This window comes from Osmia lignaria, chromosome 13 (genome assembly GCF_051020975.1).
Source record: "Osmia lignaria lignaria isolate PbOS001 chromosome 13, iyOsmLign1, whole genome shotgun sequence".
NCBI lineage: Eukaryota > Metazoa > Arthropoda > Insecta > Hymenoptera > Megachilidae > Osmia > Osmia lignaria.
In genome coordinates, this window is record NC_135044.1 from 8,368,926 (window position 1) to 8,389,489 (window position 20,564).

Genomic DNA, 20,564 nt, shown 5'->3' on the forward strand with positions numbered 1-20,564 from the left:
AAACACGGGAAGAGAAGGTAACCGGAAGTTTCACGTGGCAAACAGTACGCTAGTAAAGTATACGGCAGCCCGCGAGTCGCGTTAGGAAAAATATTTGCCTGTTTGTTCGAGGCAAGCTCGGCGAGAAAACAGTCGGAAAAATTAATGACGCGACTTTCCCTCGGTTTCATCGGCGCTGTCGGTTGCCGTTGAAAAACTTTGAACAGCAAAGTCTCTTTTTCTCGATCGATCGTTGAGTGGGAGACAATGGAATAGGAAGAAAACGAACGAGAGTTTGTGCGATAAGCACTTTGGAAATTTTACTGTTATCTTAAAGGTAGCAGTTAGTTTGTAATGACTGGGGGTCGCTCTGTTCACACTTTTCTTCGACAAGCAAACGCGACCAATTACGGGAAGTAGGAATATCGGGTAGTGGGGCATAGTACTTACACGTAGGAGACGCGTTTAAATAGCAAATGGTCGTGCAACGATCCTCCAGGAAGTTCAGCAATATAGGGAATCCACTTAAAACGAAGATAAACTCGCTCTCTGCTCGCATTGTCCCTAGCCCTGTATAGCGTAGAAACAGGCTGGAGGTGGTCTGTAAACCGCAGAAAATGTCGTCCCATTACAAACGGGACTGCTCACAGGCTTAATATTCGCGACTCAGCCAGGATTAAGGGAACTAGAGCCTCGAGTGAAATTCACGGTTCCCTAAGGAAACGAGCTCTCCTCTTCCCTGTACACAGCTGGCAATAAAACTCGTTCCTCGGTTATACGTACGTAAAACACACTGGCAGCCACCTATCCAGCCTCGTCGCTTTCAACCCTTTCGCTCGGCTCGTTTCCCTTTCAATTTCGAGCGAGATAAAGCGATATAAAGGTGAGCTCATAAACAGCAAGAGGATATAGGTACCACAACACCTTTCGCTTCAATTATCTTAGATACCGTTAACGAGCTTTTCTTACTTTCAAATACGGGTTTTCGCGAAATCTCGTACGAATTGATTAACATACGTTTAACCAACCGCCGCATGTACCAGGTTCCTTAAGACGGCAACCTCATGTAAAATGAAATTTTTTCGCTTAAATCGATAGGAAATTTCCTCGGGAATGAGATAAAAAAAGTTAGAAAGTGATCAGAGATGTTCTTGTATGTTATTTTTAAAATAAAGTGAACGGTTGTATTGGGCGGAGTGGTCTGTTACTCAAGTTTTATGGGGTAACACCACTTTGACCGCTTCAAATTTAAGGCTCTTTTGGGAATTTTTTTTTAAGAAATTGAAAGTGTTTATGAAAATCCAATTAGATTGATTTATTATACATGTATTAAAGTAGATATAGTTTTTTTCGTTTTATTGATATGTGCAAAAATGGCCGCTTGACAGCTGATGATTGGGAGCGCTTCGAAAAAATAGTGTCAAATGGTGGGCACGATAACTCAACCTAGATATGACCTAGAACAATGAAACAAAGGGATTTAGATTTCTTAATCCAAACGCTAGTGAAATACGTAGGATTTTTTCAAAATATTGATATTTTGATTTTCTGTACAACTTCAAAGCACGAAATTTTTGGTCCAAAATGAAGGTTTTACTTTAAATCGATGTCATTTTATTAAAAATGCATATTTTTGAAAACGGCTACGTATTTCACTAGCGTTTGGATTAAGAAATCTAAATCCCTTTGTTTCATTGTTCTAGGTCATATCTAGGTTGAGTTATCGTGCCCACCATTTGACACTCTTTTTTCGAACGCCATTTTTGCACATATCAATAAAACAAAAAAACTATATCTACTTTAATACATGTATAATAAATCAATCTAATTGGATTTTCATAAACACTTTCCATTTCTTAAAAAAAAATTCCCAAGAAAGCCTTAAATTGGAAGCGATCAAAGTGGTGTTACCCCTTAAACGCGTTTTTTTCGAAACGCAAAATTTCGTGTGCCGTGCAACGTAGCTGAAAAACTAATCAATCGATCTTTATGAAACTTGGCATATATATTCTATAAGCAATTGGCCTCAGCGTGACGAGCTCCGATTTTTTTTTTCTTATTTAAAATACTGTTATTAACAATTTCTCATAACCGAAACTCCGGTTTATTTTTCAAAACTTTGGTATTTTCGCAATTTTGAAAATTTTAATAAAAGAAAAACGTCATGCTGAGCGTTTTTGCATAAAGTAGCTATTCTATTTTGATTATTTTCTTCCAAATCATTTTTGTGCCTTGTACGCTGCACGGCGAATTTACAGGATGTCATTTTCAAGCCGCCATTGCACCATCGTTATTAGGAATTACAATTTATAAAAAATATTTCCATGTACATTATAACGTTAATAAATGACACTTCAAATTTTAAATCAATCTGCGCATTACATTTTCCGAAAAAAATTCTTGAAAAAGAGACCATTTACATGAGGTTGCCCCCTTAAATAATTTACAAATACTCCGCGAGAGAGGATTAAACGTCGGTGGCAATGGTCTATTTAAAGAGTGGCTCAGAAAAGAGAGCTTTAAAGGATCTAGTACTTTGAGTGCTCTTCCTCTCTCCCTTTCTCTCGCGTTCAACGAGCTTTTCTCCTCCTCTCCTTCTTCGTTTCCCTGCTATTTCACGTTTTCGGTTCGCTTTTTTCACCCCGCCTCGCGTCGCGTCGGTTTCTTAGAGAAGAACCAAGCAGCCTAACTTCTCCGACGCTTTTTAGCGACGGTCTAGAGTGAAAATTGCAGCGATTTCGCGTAATTCTTCTCGAATATTATTCAGCCCGTCCGCGCACGTTCACTCGAATACGAGCGTAGAAATAATTCGTTGAACGAAGCCGTGCGTCTTCGGGCGCAAGAAAGGAGATTTATCGCCGTCTGCGAAAGAAACTTCCAACCCCACGCTTTTCTTTTTTACTTTCGTACGATTTTATTTTCGGTTACGTCGGCGATACATCTTTGGATAATTGCTAATGGAACGAGCGTTGATCTTCCTTTAAAGGAAGTCGCTTTTAGAACAGAGTATTCCGGCCCCCGTTGCCTTTCATAATCTTGCTAAAGTCAAATTCTGGAACAGAACATCGAATAAACGTGACTCGGTGAAAAAGTAGCGAACAAACACAGCGTATAATTACGTGGAAAACCAGCTTTCTTTCTCGTCGATGAAACACTCGCATTGTTCTCCTCGTCTACAGCCATTTCTTCCTCACCCTCCATCGCGTTGGATATGTTGGAACACTCGCAAAAATCACGAATCGATCCACCGAACATCGATATCTGATCGTCTGATGGTAGAACAGCAGATGAAATAAATAGATGTCAGAAACATTGAAATCTTTGGACAAAATCGGTGAAGGATACCTTTCAAATTCATACTGTTATCCACGCAGTAGCTTAGATCGCTGCTGTCGGAATAATCGTAACGGCGAGGAGTGAACATACTCGAGGGATTAGGATTATCTTGGTCGAGTTGCCTCGCAGGGGACACGTAACGAACCGATGCGACCTTCGTCGTCCTGGCCTCGGGATCAGGTAATTGACTGCTTCTCGAGCGGACTGGAACGAAATCGTGCCGTGGAAGAAGTTTCGGTGTTGGAGAAATTGAAACATACCGAGTGGATTGAGATTTGCTTTATCCGTTTGCTTCATCAACGAAGACACGTTATACCGAATGGTCTCGATCTTGGCGATTCGCGGGCCAGGCGTCGGCTCGACTAGCTGACTTCTCTTCTTTTCAGCTCGAACGGCTTTCGACTCGGTAGCCTGTGACGATCTCTCTTCGTCCTGGATCAGCTTCGTTCTCTTCACCGGCGGCTCCTCGAACCCATCTGTTCGATCTCCGCTTCGTTGAACTGTTTGCTTATCTTTGGAAACGCTGGACGTCAAGGCGAGCTCCTCCAAAGGTTCTTGTTCCATTTCCTCGTCGGCAGCCGGATCGATTGCTAGCCCATCGTTCTCCTCCATTTCCCTGGCTACCTCGTTGAGTTCCGCTTCCTCTTGATCATCCGGATCCGGCGAAGGACTCCTCGATTCATCGATCGACGATGCCGAAGCATTCGGATCGTTCTCCTCGCAAAGCTGAGACAACTGCACCAAGTTCCCCTCGGCCGTGCACATCTCCTCCAGCACCATCGTGTCCACCGACAGCGAATCTATCGTTCGATATCAAAATTCATACGACGGCAATGAAATCGCGCGATCAGATGAAGAATTATAAGAGAGGAACCTATAGAATTCTCGTAATTCTTCTTCCAGCCGTCCGTGAAGCCGGTTTTCACGGCTCTCCGCCCATAAATCGAGAAATTAATCCTTGGCGGTGGCATTTCCAGCATCTTAAGCGCTCGTTTCCTCTTCTCCTCTTCCTTCTTCTTCATCCGAGCAGCTAGCTGGACGAAGGAAAGAAGAAATCAGACAAGAAGACGCACAGTGCGAGACGAGGTATCGTTGATAATTGAAAAAAAATACCTCCGCATTGCCGACGATCAGTTCCTCTTTGCACTCCTCGATGCTTCTCTTCAAATCCTCCAACGTTTGATCGAGTCTCAGACCGTTTGAAATTGCCCCAGCAAATTCTACTATTTTGTCGCGCGTTCTCAACCAGCCGATGTGTTCATTCGACTTACGTGTCTTCTCCAACTCGTTGATCTTGTATTCGATCACCATTTTGTCCACGCAAAGCTTTTCCAATCGCGTTTTCGCCTCCTTCCTCGTCTTAGCCAATGGAAACTCTTCGTATTTTGCCTAGAAAATATTCATTGTTCTTCGATTATCTTAACAGAACGCCACCCATTCGATTGTGCAATTTACTTACGTGATACGCTTGCCAAGTTTCTTCGTATTCGTTGCAGATATTTTCAAATTGATCGCACTCCATCTTCATGATTTTATAATCACTGTCCAGGTTAAGTTTCATCAGTTCGATTCTTTCGGATATTTCGTTGATATATTTGCTCTGTCTATATCGATAACATAGGATAATAAAAAATGACAAGTAGATTTAAATTGACCTTTAGAATCGTTGCTTTACGTACTTGTTCAAAGTGGCGTTTAATATTACAGAGCTCTCCTGTGTGTTCCTCGTATTCTCCTTCAATTCCTTCCTAGCTTGCAATTGCTTTCGAATCTTTACCTTCAATTCCTTTATTTCACTGTCGAGATCTTGCAAGAATTGTACAAGATAAAGGTTCACATAAGAATTTTGTTTATACAAAAGCGTATGGAAGAAATAAGAAAATAGATTTACTAGATAGCGTCCCCTTTGCGATTCCAATTTCGATCCGGATACAAGTTTCCAGCATATTCATAAATTGAGGGTCGTCGCAACCGATCTCGTCCTCCATTTTCTCACTTAACGGTACACAATTTATTCACAGAATTACTTAAATTTCAATGAAACAGAAAAAATAACGCAAATGGCGATCGATCCGTCCTCCAACGTTATAGCGTCAAGCGGGGTAGTGAAGCTAGCGCGTTTCTCGATTTTCTAACACGCGTTCCGATTGGCTACCGCGCTCCCTAACGATTACGCGCGGCAATTTCAAACGGTATACCCTACCGTAGGCGTGAAAACGAAGAAATTTTAAATAATAAACTTTCTAATTAATGAAACTACGATAACTATGCGATAATTAACATCGATGCAAAGAATTTCAAAGTTTCGACGAGTTATTCGGTCGCTTTTTTTCCCACCCCTTTGTTTACATCGTTCCTGTGCCAACAAACTCGAACGGAAGAGCAAATTGAATTCTCCTGCAACGTGAACGATACAAATTTCCAGTAAACATTTAACCGGATCCCTCTTTTATGGAGAACGAATGGGCGCGACGCGAGCAGATGGCAAGCGATTAATTAATCGCGGCTGGAAATTGATACGGTGACCGCTGGAAAAATATAAGTAAAGGCCTGGATGCCGAGTGCGCGGACACAGGAAACTGGCGAGAAGCCAACCACCATTCGGGTCAAACCAACCTGCCATCCCCTTTTGCCGTTCGACGATTCTTCCGCAACCACCCTCGTTACTTTCAACCCCGTTTCCCTACGCGTTTAGTTAACCGTACGATAATCCGTCGACTGCTTTGGATATTTAAAATTGTAGCATAGGGAAATTTCAACGTCACCAATTTCATCCCCTTTGGGACGCATAGACGCGTGGACACGCAATAATATTATTTCGCGACGATAAATTTATGCGTCGTTTACGAGGCGCGAGCTGAAACGAAGCCACTTGTCGTCGGATCGAGCGCTTTCTTTCTTTTTTTCTTTTTTTCTTTTTTTCTTTTTTTCTTCACGACAGGTTCTCCATCGAAAACGGACGCGGCAAGTTTTCTCGTTTGCAATTGAGAACCAGCTGAATCTATAAGTCGGGAACGAACGAGGCCATAGACGGTAGAGAAACGGGTGAAAGGTATATAGGAGGCAGGAATTGAAGTTGGTGCTCGTTCTTGCGTGCGCACAAAAGCTGGCTCGCGCCATTACGGGATAAAACAGCCAGGCCGTGGCATATTGGTGCCTCGTTCGCTTAAATGCAGCTGCATACGGCCGTGTGCCGTTTATTCAACAGGGATGGTAAGCTCGTTCGAGGGGATCCTTTTCTCCTCGGCTCCCTTGTCTCCACGGTAACCAACCGATGATCTTTACTAAGCTTCCATGCGAACCTACCTCTAATCCTTTGAAGGAATTTTTCTAATTCTATTTCGCATTCGCCACTGATCGAAAAGTCGAAACAGTCCCTTGAATCGAATCGTACAGAAAATATTCTGACAAAATGATTTCATCGAGAGTGTAAACTGGAATCGCGTGATCTGTTAAAAAACAGGGAGAATAGATTTTTATGGAAATATATTTAAATCCATACCGGTTAGTTTACCGTGCGACAACTGACTCGCAACGCGACGAATTCTGTTAGCTATCGGTATTGAAAAAATGAAAAGAAAAAAAAAAGGAATATTCATCCGGCGGTGAAATTGGATTTTCAGAAAAATTGTCATCGTTACACGACAGATACTGGTGGTACCTACCGTGAGAAAGGTAGAAAAGGAAACGGTGTCGTTCCTTTGTGACTAACGGGGTAGATTTTCGTGCTCGACGCTCGCAACTGCGCACAATTTGTGACGCGGAATGCGACGCCGGCGTCGTCGTCGACGACGAGTGCTCGACGCCTTTCAGACGCATAGCGAAGCCGAGGACGAGCCGCGAAAGCGAACGTATCGCTTTCAATGGGGACTCGCCCATAGGCACACCCCATCTTCTCCCTCGTTTCCTCTATCAACCCCTCAGTTTTTCATCCGTGAAACGTAATAAATATCTTCTTTTCCTCTCTCTTTCTCGTATCGCAATCGTAAATCCTGACAATTTTTCTCCACTCCGTCCCTCGTTATTTATATATTTCTTTACCTGGTCAAGAATACAATGGGTCAAGAAAGCAGCCTGTTTTCTTTGCGAAGTTTCAACAATTTTCTTCAATTTCTTCCATTACTCGTTTGCGCTTTTATCACTCTCGGTTAGCAAAGAATTATAAATCAATCGTGGAAGGACCGAACACTTGGTGGTTGTAAGGTCGTATCTTTGACACTCGTTCGAGTTCTAGCCGGAAATCCATTACCTGGTAATGGGTTTCCTGTAAAAAACGCCTCGGGCGTTCTTTGACGTCCTCGTTCAATAGTAATTCATCGACGAACGAAAGTCGTCAAAGAAACTCGGTGAAAAGCGTGTCGTGTCTTTTTCGCGACGTTAATCGAACAGCGAACGATTAACCGACACGCGACGGATGAAACGAAAATTCTGTTCAACGTATGCGCATATATTTCCAACAGATACGTTGCAAAACTGGCGATGGAATGAAAAAATTCGCTCGTTCGTCGTGCAAGCGGATACAGCGAAGAAGGGAGGGATAAAATAAACAGGAGAAATAAATGAAAAAGCAGGAGACGCTGCGATTTCAATTGAAATTCCTCCAGTATTCGATGGTGCAACATAAAAGCGCGGTATCCCCTTTTCAAAATGAGCACCCAACGAGCCCGGAGGGCTGTTTCTCGCCCGCCCTCTCTACCCTTCGCCAAGTCACACTTGGTCTCGCTCGTTTATCCATCTTTCTACTTTATTTTCATCTTCTCTTCTTCTTTTTTCTTTTCTTTTCCGCGTCGCGTCGATCCTCGTGCGTTCGCTGGTGCATTCGTTGCCGCTGGCTCGGATGTTTCAAACCAGGGGAAAAAGAAAAATGATCTCTGAATTCTCCTTTAGCCGCTGGCTGTCTACTCCCCCCCTTCCCGATAAACGACCAGACAAATTTTCCGCCTACAGAATGAAATTTGTCTGACGTTGGAAACTATAAATTTCATCGATCTTTAGCGAACCAGTGAAAATCGCTGCATTCCAAGTTTGTTATTTTAATTTCTGAATTTTAACAAAGTATTTTTGCTGGAATGCTAGGGGAGATCGGGGTTAAAATTGAAGATTCATCGAGTATCACTAGCGTTTAATCGGTATCGCGTTGGTAATACGTTTGAAGGAGAAGTTCCGTGAAATCATTGGATCGTAATTGCTTCGGCGAGGATGGAAGCCAAACGATCTAAGACCTTTCGACAAAGGAGAGCTCTTGGAACGATCAAACGTTCGAGAGATGATTTTCTTTTTCTATTCACCAGGAAGCCGCAAAAGCACTCGGCTTGATAGGCCAGTGATCGCACGGTATATCCTCTATTGGCTTTCTCAATAGCCACATCTCTCTTGCAAATAGATCTCCAAGGGAAACTGGATTCGCGAAGATGTCGACAAGAAAGAAGTCGACGGATTGGATGTATGTGATGGGTTCGATAAAGGTCCTAGAATGATGCATAAAATTGACTGAATCCAAAGAACTTGGTATCTTAAAGTATAGTTGTTTCTTCGGGTTCTTGAAATTTCCACGATTCAACAGGAAGGAAGCAAGACTGAATTACCCGCCGCGCCGTTAAATTCATCGTTTCTGTTCCTATTTCCATCTTCTTGGAGATCGTGTTCTCCAGGAAATCCTCGTTCAAATTGTAAAAGTATCTCGCATCCAACTCTCGTTCCTTCTTATCGCGCGAAAGAACTCGTGTCTAGGTCTTACCTCGAAGACCGTACCGGAAATAAGTAAAGCTTTACGGTTAACACCAGCTTCCGTAAGAGAGAGAATTAACCTCGTACTTAAAACTTTTTCTTTTTTTTTTTCACTGATTTTCGCTAAACAAAGGATCGTTTCGTTTATTTTCCAGCTAAAATAGCTGACAAGCCTTATATCCTGGCAACACGAGGTTTATTCAGTCGGTGCACGTTTCTTCTTTACCTCTATTTGTCCCGTCCGTTCGCCTCGACCCTATGGTAGAATCGCGAAATACACAGCGAGCTTCCGGCTGGATAACCGGCATTTATTTTGTCGCGAAAAAGAAATCCCTTTTTTTTTTTTTTTTTTGTTATCGTTATTTATCCTTTTCACCGTCAGACACTGCCGGAAATATTAGCTCCGTCATGGCGAGTAGTTGGTATTTTGTTTCGGAGAGGACACTGGCCAAGAATAAAACTCGAACCCGCGGTATTATCTTCCGTTTTTCATTTTTAACTTATCGAGGCCAGGAAGAAAAAAAAAAAATCAGAAACGGTCGTAATCGTCCGCGCGATAAATAAGAAAAGCACTCGGTCCGAGAAGTTCATATTTTATTGCGTAATAAAATATAAGCCGCAGAGGGTGGTCCGTAGGGAACCCCCGGGGTCAGCTGTCGGGGATTTATTAGGACGGCGTTGCACTTTCACGGAGAATCGGGTCGAAAACGCGACGCTGGAATTAAGCGAAATAGAGCGGCTAGCGTGGCTGCAGTAAAGAGAGAAAGGGAAATATAAAAAAAGAACTCGAGATGGAAAAATAGAACGAAGGAAAAAGATGATGAATCGTTGCTAATTCGAAAACAACAAATAAAAAGGTTTCACCATTTTCGCTGGGTTAAGGTTAAGGGAAGAGTGACGGTTCGAGCAGTGAGAAAAAGGGGATGATTCGTCAGTCGAGGAGAAGATATAACCGGGCGAAACGCATCCGTAGTCGGTGGTGTGGTGAAACGAAACGCAGCGAAGTAGTTGATGTCAGTCATTAGTCAGCCGTGAGAGTCGGCTACCGTTGGCAGAATAAGCGAGCAGAGCACCGGCAACTTTCGTAATTTGACGTAACAGATGCACCTGGTGAATTCGTAATACTTCCGAGAACGGTATATATCGGTTTCCGATATCGAATCCTGTCATTAAACCTAACGACGACGTATATTGAATTACAACGGAGCCGATTCTTCCCAAGATTGTTCCGTAACATCAGAGCCTTCCATCCTGCTTGCTCTTCAAACATTTCCCGTATTTTTCGATGAAAAATTATTTCCTTTTGCACCTTGTAGCAATAGAAAAATTCCATATAAAGTTTCTTTTATTTATCTAAAAAACCGAAAGTTGATCCGCGGATACGATTCGATGGCAATTTGACTTTATGATATTTCTCCGTCGGGAAAATAAACGTTTGCCCACGAAACGTTTTCAATCCCCGGGAAAATTTTAATTATTTTACACGTTAGCCATCGGAGTTTGCGCTTAACGAAGCCGGAATAATTTCGGTGAAAGGTAAAGCGTCGAGAGTTTCTCGCTTCTCGTTCGGTCATTATACATCGTGATTATATTGTGTCAAGAATGCGTGGAAAGTAGAATTGAATAGCGGCAAACAAACCACGTCGGTGCGCGTCTATCCCGGCTACTGAATTTCAGACAGCCGAGAGAAATTGAATTTCCCGCGAATTTAACGGGACAAGATACTCCTTGTGGCTGTTCGCGTTCGCCAAACACTTGAATATCATTTTCAATTCGAGGCACGAATTTCAGATAACCTTTCCACGCCGTCAAACGAGAGTATCAAGTGTATTTTCTTCCTGGTGAAAAGTTCTAAGTAGTCTCTCTACGCACCGCCCAATTCTTTTCTAATAGATCCGCTGATCGTAATGAAATACGACATACGATCCTAGTAAAAAATGAAATTGCAATTGGTAATTGAAAGGAGAAGATGAAATCGAATTAGGTAATCGATAGGTTGCAAGAGAGGCAGAGGTGATGGAGGCAAGATGGCCAGATTTCAGGGTGGTCTATTAGCCAAGCGAACTGGGATTCTGATTAGGAACGAGACCCTTCGATACCTGGGAATGGCGTGCATTGTGTTCTCGACCCATTCACCCCGTCACCAGCGTATACGTGTGTTGGCCCATGTACCCTCGATTTCCATCCTATATACCGGTCGTGATGAGCCCTTGAAGCCCCACAATGAACTAGTATTGTAACCAAGCCGTCCTGCAGAATGTGATTCTGCACGGAGCATCCGATAGAGGAAGCCAAAGTAACTTAATCGTCGAATAGTAGATATACGTTTCGGTTTCCTTTCAAATGCAATAAAGATCTCTTTCATAGGACATCTGAATCAACTTTCCCGTCAATTATCAATGGAACCAGTTTGTATCTGTTTCTGTGCAGACTCTGTGATATTAATTGTAAGTAATCGAATCGTATATGCGAAGAGCTACTAATTATACATGAAAGCGCAGTGGCAGCTAATTAAAATACATTATAATATCGATACCAGGAGGGAGGAGTTTTGGCAGGATCAATCGAACGGGGTCAGAGTGCAACGAAACTGATCGAACTATACCTACGGTGTACACAATTGGACAGCTTTCAAAAACGATACGGGCATTTACCGTGAATTAGTGGACAGGCTGTAGCTCGATATTCGCGATGATTACCCTCGATAAACACGTGATCGATATCGAAGACCGAGTGTACAATGACGAACGTTGAAACGCGCGGAAAACCCGCTTTCCCGTTCGCTCTACTTTCTACTTTCGTTCAAAGCTTTCGTGTCTGTTTTTTCTTTTTTTTTTTTCTTCTTCTTCTTCTTCTTCTTCTTTCTCCGCTAGTTTTCCATTAAACTTGTACGAGCAGCAGCGGAGCTCGCGCATCGCATCGGTCCCGGGTTTCCTTGCGACGAACAATAAAACGAACCGGGAACAACCCACCTAAGGGCATCGATAATTCATCCTCAACTACCGACGATTCTTTGTCTTGGCATTCCCTACGATCCGTTTCCAGTTGTTCCCGATAATCCTCCTCCGATTGAATCAATTCCCGATCACACACGTATCGCTTCCGGCCAACTAATGTTTCCTTTCCTTTCTTTATTTCACTCCTTTCGCAACAAACAGAGATTTCTTGATAATCTTTCTACGTTGATCGTTCCAGCTTGCAACAAGACTTATTACGGCGACGTGGGGAAAACTTACGACCTGGAGCTTCATCGACCAAAGGAGGATAAGGTGCCTTACATTTGCAAGCTCACCTTTAGCGCACCGGGTGGCGATTTCGGCGACATCGTTCAGGTAAAATCTACTCTCGGTTGCAGGAATATTGTAGGGCAAGGTAAGAAGGATCGTGGGAGATGGAAGAAAAACGAAGGTTGAAACTTTTAATAACGCAAATTGCTGGGATTGCGGGAGTTAGGCGGAAAAGCAACCGCGAATAGATCTGTGGCCGAATAAAGTTTCGCGGCAAACTTTTCCTCCACGCTATGCCAAATTATTTATACGCTCGGTATTTGCTGGCCTCGACCATTTCCACGGCTATTTTTACATGTTTGCCGTTTTTATCAAAGGAACTTGTTCGTTTCGAGCCGGTAATGCTGGGATGGAATTAGATGAAAAGCTTGCGAAGAGCGTTTAAAAGCAGCCTTCTATCATTTTTCTCTTCTTCTTTCGAGCGGTCGTTAGAGCCGATATTTTGATCTGGGAAAGCTGGTAGCTGAACTATTAATGTCTGATAACTCGATTAACCGGTAATCGGAAATTTGCTCTTTTAATCCTTGCTCCTGGTGGAAAGTCAAACAAGTTTCCTTTTCATTTCGACGGGAAAATGATTATAGAAGAAATATTTTCAGAGGTACGAGTACGAAGAATTGACGGAATTACTGGATGGTCTGATTTCAGTTGACGTTCGACAGCTTCACCCTGGGGAAATTCGTGTCGTTCACAGCGGAGGGATGCCCGGACGGGTCGCTGCAAATTTCGGAGGCCCAGCGACCGGACGTTGGCGGCCTCTGGTGCGGAACATCCTGGGGTCCTGCGATTTACTACAGCGAGACACCAACCGTTTCTATCACGTTGAAGCTGCTCCGACTCAGCAAGGATCAGAAGGGATTCAATTTTGACTTCAGGATGGCGTACAAAATGATTAGGAAGTCCGATGCCGTGGTGCGCTACGGGAATCCCTTCGTTGGTACGCGGATCGAGACATCTCTTGTCTTTTCAATCGGATTTATTATCTTAATTCCAATGTTAATTATATCAAAATTTGCATATTTTTAATGGAAGGAATGACGCAAGCAACGGGAACGCCATCGTCGACCGAGCCGACGTCAGCGTCTTCGTCGTCGAGCGAATACGCGAACAGTTCGATGGCTATGCCTATGCAGATGGTGGAACAGCCATCAACCAGCCCGAAACCGAGCAGCGAGCAATACCTCGGAGACCTGATATCCGGTACATACTGTTCGCGCATATTCAGCGACTGCGACCGGAAGAAGTGCAGGCTCCAGTCGCCCAACTTTCCCGGCCTCTACCCGCGCAATCTCACCTGCTACTACGCGGTAAGTCCCGTGGGAATTTTCGGCTGGAAACTTTCGAAGAAGCTGCTCGTAAACCATGGAATACCGAACAAGAATAACCCGAGGGGACCCGACACATTTTCAGGACCTTCTCCCTTCGTTTCCCTATTTTTTTTTTCTTCCTAGTCCAAGGGAACGTGGCGTTAATTTTGTGAAGTTCAAAAGAACGATAAAACCTTTTCTTTTTGATTAACGAAACTCATCGTTCATAAATTTTATACGGAAACTAATTTCCGTATTTCCATTTTCGCAGTCGTCGAAAAGCGAACAAGAGAGGAAGTAACTAGTTGGAGGAACCGCAGAATTTCAAAAGCTACCCATCGAAGTGTATTTAGCGTAAAGTCCGTTCGTGCTGACCAAAGCCGAGAGAATAATGGTACACGGTAGCGTCGTAAATTTTCGTCGAAATGCCAACATTGTTGTTGTTGTTGTTGTTGTTGTTGTTGGTCGGTTCGGTCCCGGTTCGTTTCGAAGCGACTGCACACATCGAGGCCCGATCCGTTCAATTTGCTCGGGCTGCCGCGATTTCACGTTGAAATACGGCTTCTCGGATTACCGGCTGTGTTTTGCGTGTCGCTAGGAACCCTTTAATGCCTCTGCTCCGCACACCTACGCAAACCTGTACAGCTCTGTTAATATTCATTACAGGGACAGCGTATTCGATTTGTCCAGATCAGATCGCCTTTAACCGGCTGAGTTTGCATCGATCTCGATGAAATTTTCAACACACACACATACACATAACTTATTTGAATCTACGAAAGGCATATTTAAGTTGAAAAATTACCCTTCACTATTTTTACATCTTGATAAATTATAGCTTCTTAAAAAACCTTAAATCATTTGGTACAATTTTAAATAAATTAATGAAATGACACTGTACATGTGTAAGGAATAGACGAGAAGGAACGAAGAAGCGTTTCATAAAGAAGATTAAGAGGAGGATGGGTAACAAGTTCATTCCGTTTTAATCGTGTGACACAGGTGAGGCAGCACGATGTACCACCAGGGAAACACGCCTTAATTTCGGTGAAACAACCTCGGGGTCAATTGGTTGCCATTAGGGCACGGGCAGCCACCCAGGCGGAATCATCGCCCCGTGAACTTCGCCTCTGGAAGGATTGCGACGTGGTTCAGGTATCTATATACCAGATAAAATGTTCGATGCCTTTCAGAATGGTTTAAAAATGATAAAAATACAATATTATTGCAAAGAGAAGGGTTCACGTAGAAGAACTATACATACTAGGACCAAGATAAATTCACTGAGGATATGGAAACGGCTGCACGTGACCATGGTTGCCATAAAACCGAACAGCCGTTGGTTCGCATGGTAATCTCAGATCCACTTCTTAAATCACCTACATAGTCTTTCGCGAGCTCTCCTCTAGCCATCGGTGAATTTATCGATCTACATAGAGAGAGAGAGAGAGAGAGAGAGAGAGAATGGTAGCAAGTTACCTAAATTCGAATGGGGGATGAAGGCTGTGCCGTGTGGTCTAAGTTGATAAGGACAATTTATTGGCAGACTATGGGAGAACGTTAGATAAGGAAGATAATGTAGAGAATCTAACGGGTGTTCCCAAAATGCTATTGGAAAATTGATCATACCTGATATTAAATCCTACGATCTTCTTTCGTAATTCAGTAAATAATTAATTCAAAATAATGTCTATCGTCTAGTTTGTAATCTTCGCACCGTTTTACCTGCGCTATGGTATCAGAATACGAAAGATAACTCTATTTTCGGCGCAGGATTACGTGACCGTGTACGACGGCTACACCACCCGAGATCCGGTGATCCTGAAATTTTGCGGAGGTGGAGAACCAGTGCCAGAGGCGACCAGCAGCGGAACGGAGATCCTCGTCGAGTTCACCACGTCTCCTTACGGCACGTTTCTGCACCCCACACCGCCCCACTCTCTCCACGGCTTTCAATTAGAAGTGCAAGTACGTGGTAATTCTCTTGAAACATTGAAAAGAGAGAGGCCCGGGAACACCGGGCATGCTTTACACATGACGGAGCAAAAGTACGGCCTGTTCGTGGGTCGCATTTAAATGGATAACCGAACCAACGACCACGTTCGACATTTTTCACGTAGAGCAACCATCCCCGTTACAACTCGCCTTTTTAATGAATTTTAGAAAAAACGATCGATGCTTGTTTGTTCTTTCTAATAGGTGAAGTTCGTGGACGCAGACTCTCCGACGTACGCGAAGAACAAACACTGCGAGTTCTGGCTTCAAGGTAGCGGCGGAGGAGTGCTGGCTTCGCCTAGACACTCGTTGCCTAGAAACAGCACCTGTTTGTACCATCTTCGCGGTGCAGGACAAACGTTACCGAGTCCGACACCGCCTCGTCCTTTGCCAAAGTTTCCGGAACAGAGGCCAGGAACTGTATGGAGGAGGCCAGCACCGCGGCCTGTACAGCCACAGTTTCGCGTGTGGCTGTCGATCCTCAAGTTTCACGTGGGTACCAGCTTGTCCACCGGCGGCGACGAAGACTGTTCTACCACCCTGATAGTATGGGACGGCGAGATGATGCCGCTGTCCGAGTGCAACGACCTCCTCTGGTTCGTTGAACCGATCTCTGATTAATTGCTAGACACTCGAAACTCGAAACTCTAAACCCTGTCCTGACTGCGATCAACGCCTCTGGTGCTTGGTTTTCTGCTGATTGCTTTAGCAACTCGAGTTTCCCTTCTTCCTTCGCTGTAAGATGTTTCTGTGGCTTAAAGTTTCAACCTCCAAGATTCCAAGCGAAGCGTAGTTCGAAACATCCTCCAGCATTTGTTCGTTTATTTTAAACGACGAACGCAAAACCTTTCTAACATCGAATCTCTCTTCTTTGAACAGCGAAAAGGAGCATCAGAGACACGCGGACAGATCGGCAGAACCCGCTCATCCACTCGCGGCCCGTCCAGCGGGCAACACCACGCTCCTGGCCCGTTACTGCAAGGACATGGTACCAAGGACCTGCGATCACGCGATCCTTCAGAACACCAGTCGTCCGTGTTCTCTCGGGGAGAGCTTCGTTTCAAGGGGAAGTAGCCTGACCATCGAGATGAGGATGGTCGAGTCGACGGCTCTCAGGCGAGTGTAACTCGATTGCGAACGGGTAGATGTAGCAGGCAACGGGGAGAAAAAAAGCGGTTTCCGTTTCAATTACAGTCCCTCTCGAACACGCTCCGCGTGCCGTTTTATTCCCCGTTGTTTCACGATGAAACGCGCGGCCACTCCGCTATCGATCGACACCGCGTATTATGTTTTCTCTCGAGCGGCGATGTTGAAGAGATTTTACAGGGAATATTCATGGGAAATGAGCTAGCTTTCCCTTCGATGTTCCTTCCTTCTCGACGCGTTGCAATATTTCTCGCTACAAATTTTAATTTACATCCTACAAATTTACAAATCTACGCTCTTGTAAATGAAAAAAAAACTTCACACGACCTGAATTCCTAGAAACGAGCTTCGCGAGATGCACGTCAAGTGTTTTCGCTTGAATATTTTCGAAATCGTCGTCTACATTGGTCGTAAACCGGATTGAAAACTCTCGGGAAGCTTTAAAGAGCCGTAAAAATTGATTTCGAGCGAAACGAAGAAAAAGGATCGAGAACGGAGAGCAAAGGTTACAATCACCCCATCGATTTCATCGCGCTTCACCCGTTTTATCGGAGGGAACAAAAATACACGTTTTTATCTGCACTCTGAACAACAGCCCTGCTACATTGATGAGTTCTCTTCTTTTTTTTTGCCGGTTAAAAAATCTCTTTTCACCCTGTGAGCGGCCTCGTCTCGAGGCTCTTTTCCCGCGGTTCCACTTATCAAATCCTCCACGCACCATCATTGAAACGGATTAAATCGAACGGAAACTAAAGGAATTAAAATTGAACCGCGTTTGAAATTCAACCCTGCTGCGTTAAATTTGCAAAATCTCTTCTACCCTTTATTTCTCTCTCTCTCTCTCTTTTTTTTCGCCCTTTTTTTTTTTACTGCACCGTGGCTGTGAATATAAATTCACTCGAAATTCGCCGGTGACACCGGCCTGCCGGAATCGATACGAAACGTTACACGCGAGGAATGTGGAAGTTTTACGACGAAGGCGGCGCAATATCTGCCGCGCTCGCGCCTTTTCGTTCTTCCTGCCACGCCGGCCCTTGATATCGCTTATTTAGTATAAGGAACGATTTCTGCCGCGCAGCTGGAAGAACGGAAGTGAAGGGAATACTGAATGCTCTTCAAAGTATTAGATCGTTGCATATTAAACGGCTGATTTTTAGACTAGTACAAAGTCCCTTCCCACGATTTCCTAATATTAAAAAGTTCCAACCGATCGATCGATCGGTACTTCGAGTTCATTCCCATTTAATTAACTCTTCAGCATCTTCTTTTCTTTTTCATTACGTAATCAGAAGTCAGCTCTCGATACGTTTGCACTTTACTTCTGATTTATTGAATTTTCGTGACGGTTAATATAACGAAATGCAAGATATTGAGTTCGCGAAGAGCCGACGAGGCCGGAGATCGAGATATTAAACGACACGTATTTGTAATTAACGCGAAGGTGTCGAGGAACAGCGGAGTTCGTTCCCACTCGGCGAAACTAAAAAGACGATACCGTTGTCGCGAGCCATTTATAATTCCCTGCGATCAAGATATTGTCTATACAACGATGTTTAATAAAAGGCAGAGAGAAGAGTAGTTTCATGTGGAAAGGATTAAATAGACCGTGCTATACGTTCGCATTACTCGTACTCTCTCGTCGACTATCACGCTCGAACACGCACCTACGTATCGAGTTTCTGTAAAAAAAAAATAATAATAATAATATGTAAATAACCCTCTTTGCTGACCCTATCGCGACGTCGTTGAACGTACATCGACAAGCTGGATAATTACGGAAATATCGAACGTAGCGGCTGCCGATAGGTGGTCGCCTCTGAAGGAAATAATTACTCCTTTATTTATAATCAATGCGTATTTTAATTATCGATGAGGATCTTTCAACGCGGCGTAAATTACTAATAATACATTTTCTTCAGGCCGGTGAATTTTCGAGCACTCTACGAGTTCGTCGATCTTCATCAAGACGGTGATCCTTACGGAAGCGGTCCTTGTTCGAGGATCTTCTACAGCCGCAATCGAGATCATTATCCTGATCGCAGATTCCAAGCGCCTCGCGACATCTTCCTTTATGGCCGTGGCGGGGCGAGAAATATGAGGTGAGAGACCTATCATTAGCGATATCTTTATGGAGCATAGAACAAGTAGAAATAGTAATACAGTAATGCTCGGTTAAATTTCCACGACCCAACCCCACTCTTCCCCCTCCACTCAGCGCAGCGAGCTCGACGAAATCTGGTCTCACAAGGGAACATCGGGAACTGATACACTCCGATTTTGATGAAACTTTGCATAAATATTTATTAGACCTGTTTATGAAGATAACTGTAATTCGTTGCTGCCCGTTTTTCACTTTGAGGGAGATATCAACCCTTTTATCCGAACCGCCCTTTCTATATACGTGCTTATAAATCGTATACAACAAAAGATATCAAAAAATAGTTGAAATAAAAGTTATACCGTTTCTTGAGGTCTATAAAACTGCGTGAAGTTTTTCGAAACGGAAAGGGAGGGGGAATTTAATTTTGCAAAAAGGATGATTTAAAAAAAATACTTACATTCTCGGAATAAAAACGCTACCCTGCTCGTGTTAATTTCACTGCTGACTCCCGAACGTAGTGAAATTTAACCGAGCATTACTGTAATCCACAACATACAAATCTTAACAAATTTCTCAACCCTCTGTACATCGGCACCCAAACTCTAGACTCTAGAGGATACTTTTCACCCTCCGGAAAGTGAATACCATCGGATCCCGAGGAATCGATGGAAAGCTTCCTAAGGCGGTAGTTAAGCTGGACGCGGTGCTTTATGGGTTTGTAAAGCGGACTTTACGCACGAAGGGTTGAACAGCCCTTCCTCTGACGATAGATCGTGGAAAACGATTACACGCGACGAAAGGTTTCACCGATAAAGGGTGGAAATGGTGGCTGGTCGTTATCGCTGATAAACGCTCGCATATTCGACGTTCTCGCGATTTTATTCCTGTCACCCCTCGCGCGAAGGGTGCAAACAAGCCCAGACTGTTCGTCTGGTATTGTTGTTTGCTGGTAAAATAGAATCGCCCCGTGCTCGTTTACTTTGTTTCTCGTTTATACCCGCGCGACTGTGGAGGGTGAGAAGGAGCGAGGGGTGTCGAATTCAATGAAAATTTTCCTGCAACGTACTGTGCAGAGATGAGAAGATGACGAGCGGAATGTAAGTTCGATTAAATGCTGAAAATGTAGGGTAACACGGATTTTCCAGCTGCGTGTACCGATTCGAGGGCGAACACGACGAAATCGTGAAGCTGAGGTTCAACAAACTGCTGAATGGGAATCGAACTTGTCGCAGCGTCTCCAGTTCGGACTTTAATCGATTGTTATGCGTCGGTTCCGATCATTTCTCCGTAAAGGTACGTACATAAAACGTTTTCCAATAATTATTTTATTGCATTGTATTGTTTGATAAAAAACTAGAATTAAACAAATTAAACAGTTTAATTAAAATTAAATTATACAAATATGGAGTGTAATTAACGAAAGTAAACAGAACGAAACGAGGTAGAATATAACGCAGAGAATAAAGTAAATAAATAAAAAACAATAGACATGCTGTTAAATGGAAAATGGAAAAAATATTCTGACGAATCTGTGCATCCGTTAATTTGCAATCAAGTTCTGTTTCAACAATCCCTCCGATGAGCTAATAATGATTTTAATCTAAACTTCCGTCCGCGCTGAGGAAAAGAAAGCGTCGATTGTTTCTCCATTAGGGATCGCTCGGTAATTAAGAAAAATGAGATGCA

The 20,564-nt window shown here is 43.5% G+C and overlaps 2 protein-coding genes across 4 annotated transcripts in view; one reads left to right on the plus strand and one right to left on the minus strand.

Moving 5' to 3' along the window:
- LOC117602038 (uncharacterized) overlaps positions 1-20,564 on the plus strand; it is a 62,870-nt gene that overhangs the window by 38,489 nt on the left and 3,817 nt on the right. For all 3 annotated transcript variants that reach the window (XM_034319499.2, XM_076691754.1, XM_034319500.2), the window contains 9 exons: positions 12,238-12,374; positions 12,978-13,266; positions 13,362-13,636; positions 14,639-14,791; positions 15,410-15,604; positions 15,836-16,227; positions 16,511-16,747; positions 18,697-18,876; positions 20,024-20,171. In XM_034319499.2, coding sequence (XP_034175390.1) covers positions 12,238-12,374; positions 12,978-13,266; positions 13,362-13,636; positions 14,639-14,791; positions 15,410-15,604; positions 15,836-16,227; positions 16,511-16,747; positions 18,697-18,876; positions 20,024-20,171 — 2,006 coding nt within the window. The remainder of the gene's footprint in view (positions 1-12,237; positions 12,375-12,977; positions 13,267-13,361; positions 13,637-14,638; positions 14,792-15,409; positions 15,605-15,835; positions 16,228-16,510; positions 16,748-18,696; positions 18,877-20,023; positions 20,172-20,564) is intronic.
- On the minus strand, positions 2,899-5,435 carry LOC143306001 (uncharacterized). Its single transcript, XM_076691592.1, is given in 8 exon segments — positions 2,899-3,031; positions 3,099-3,248; positions 3,325-3,519; positions 3,576-4,115; positions 4,190-4,349; positions 4,429-4,704; positions 4,775-5,121; positions 5,207-5,435. Coding segments are annotated over 8 exon segments (1,821 nt in total). The 5' UTR covers positions 5,304-5,435; the 3' UTR covers positions 2,899-2,975.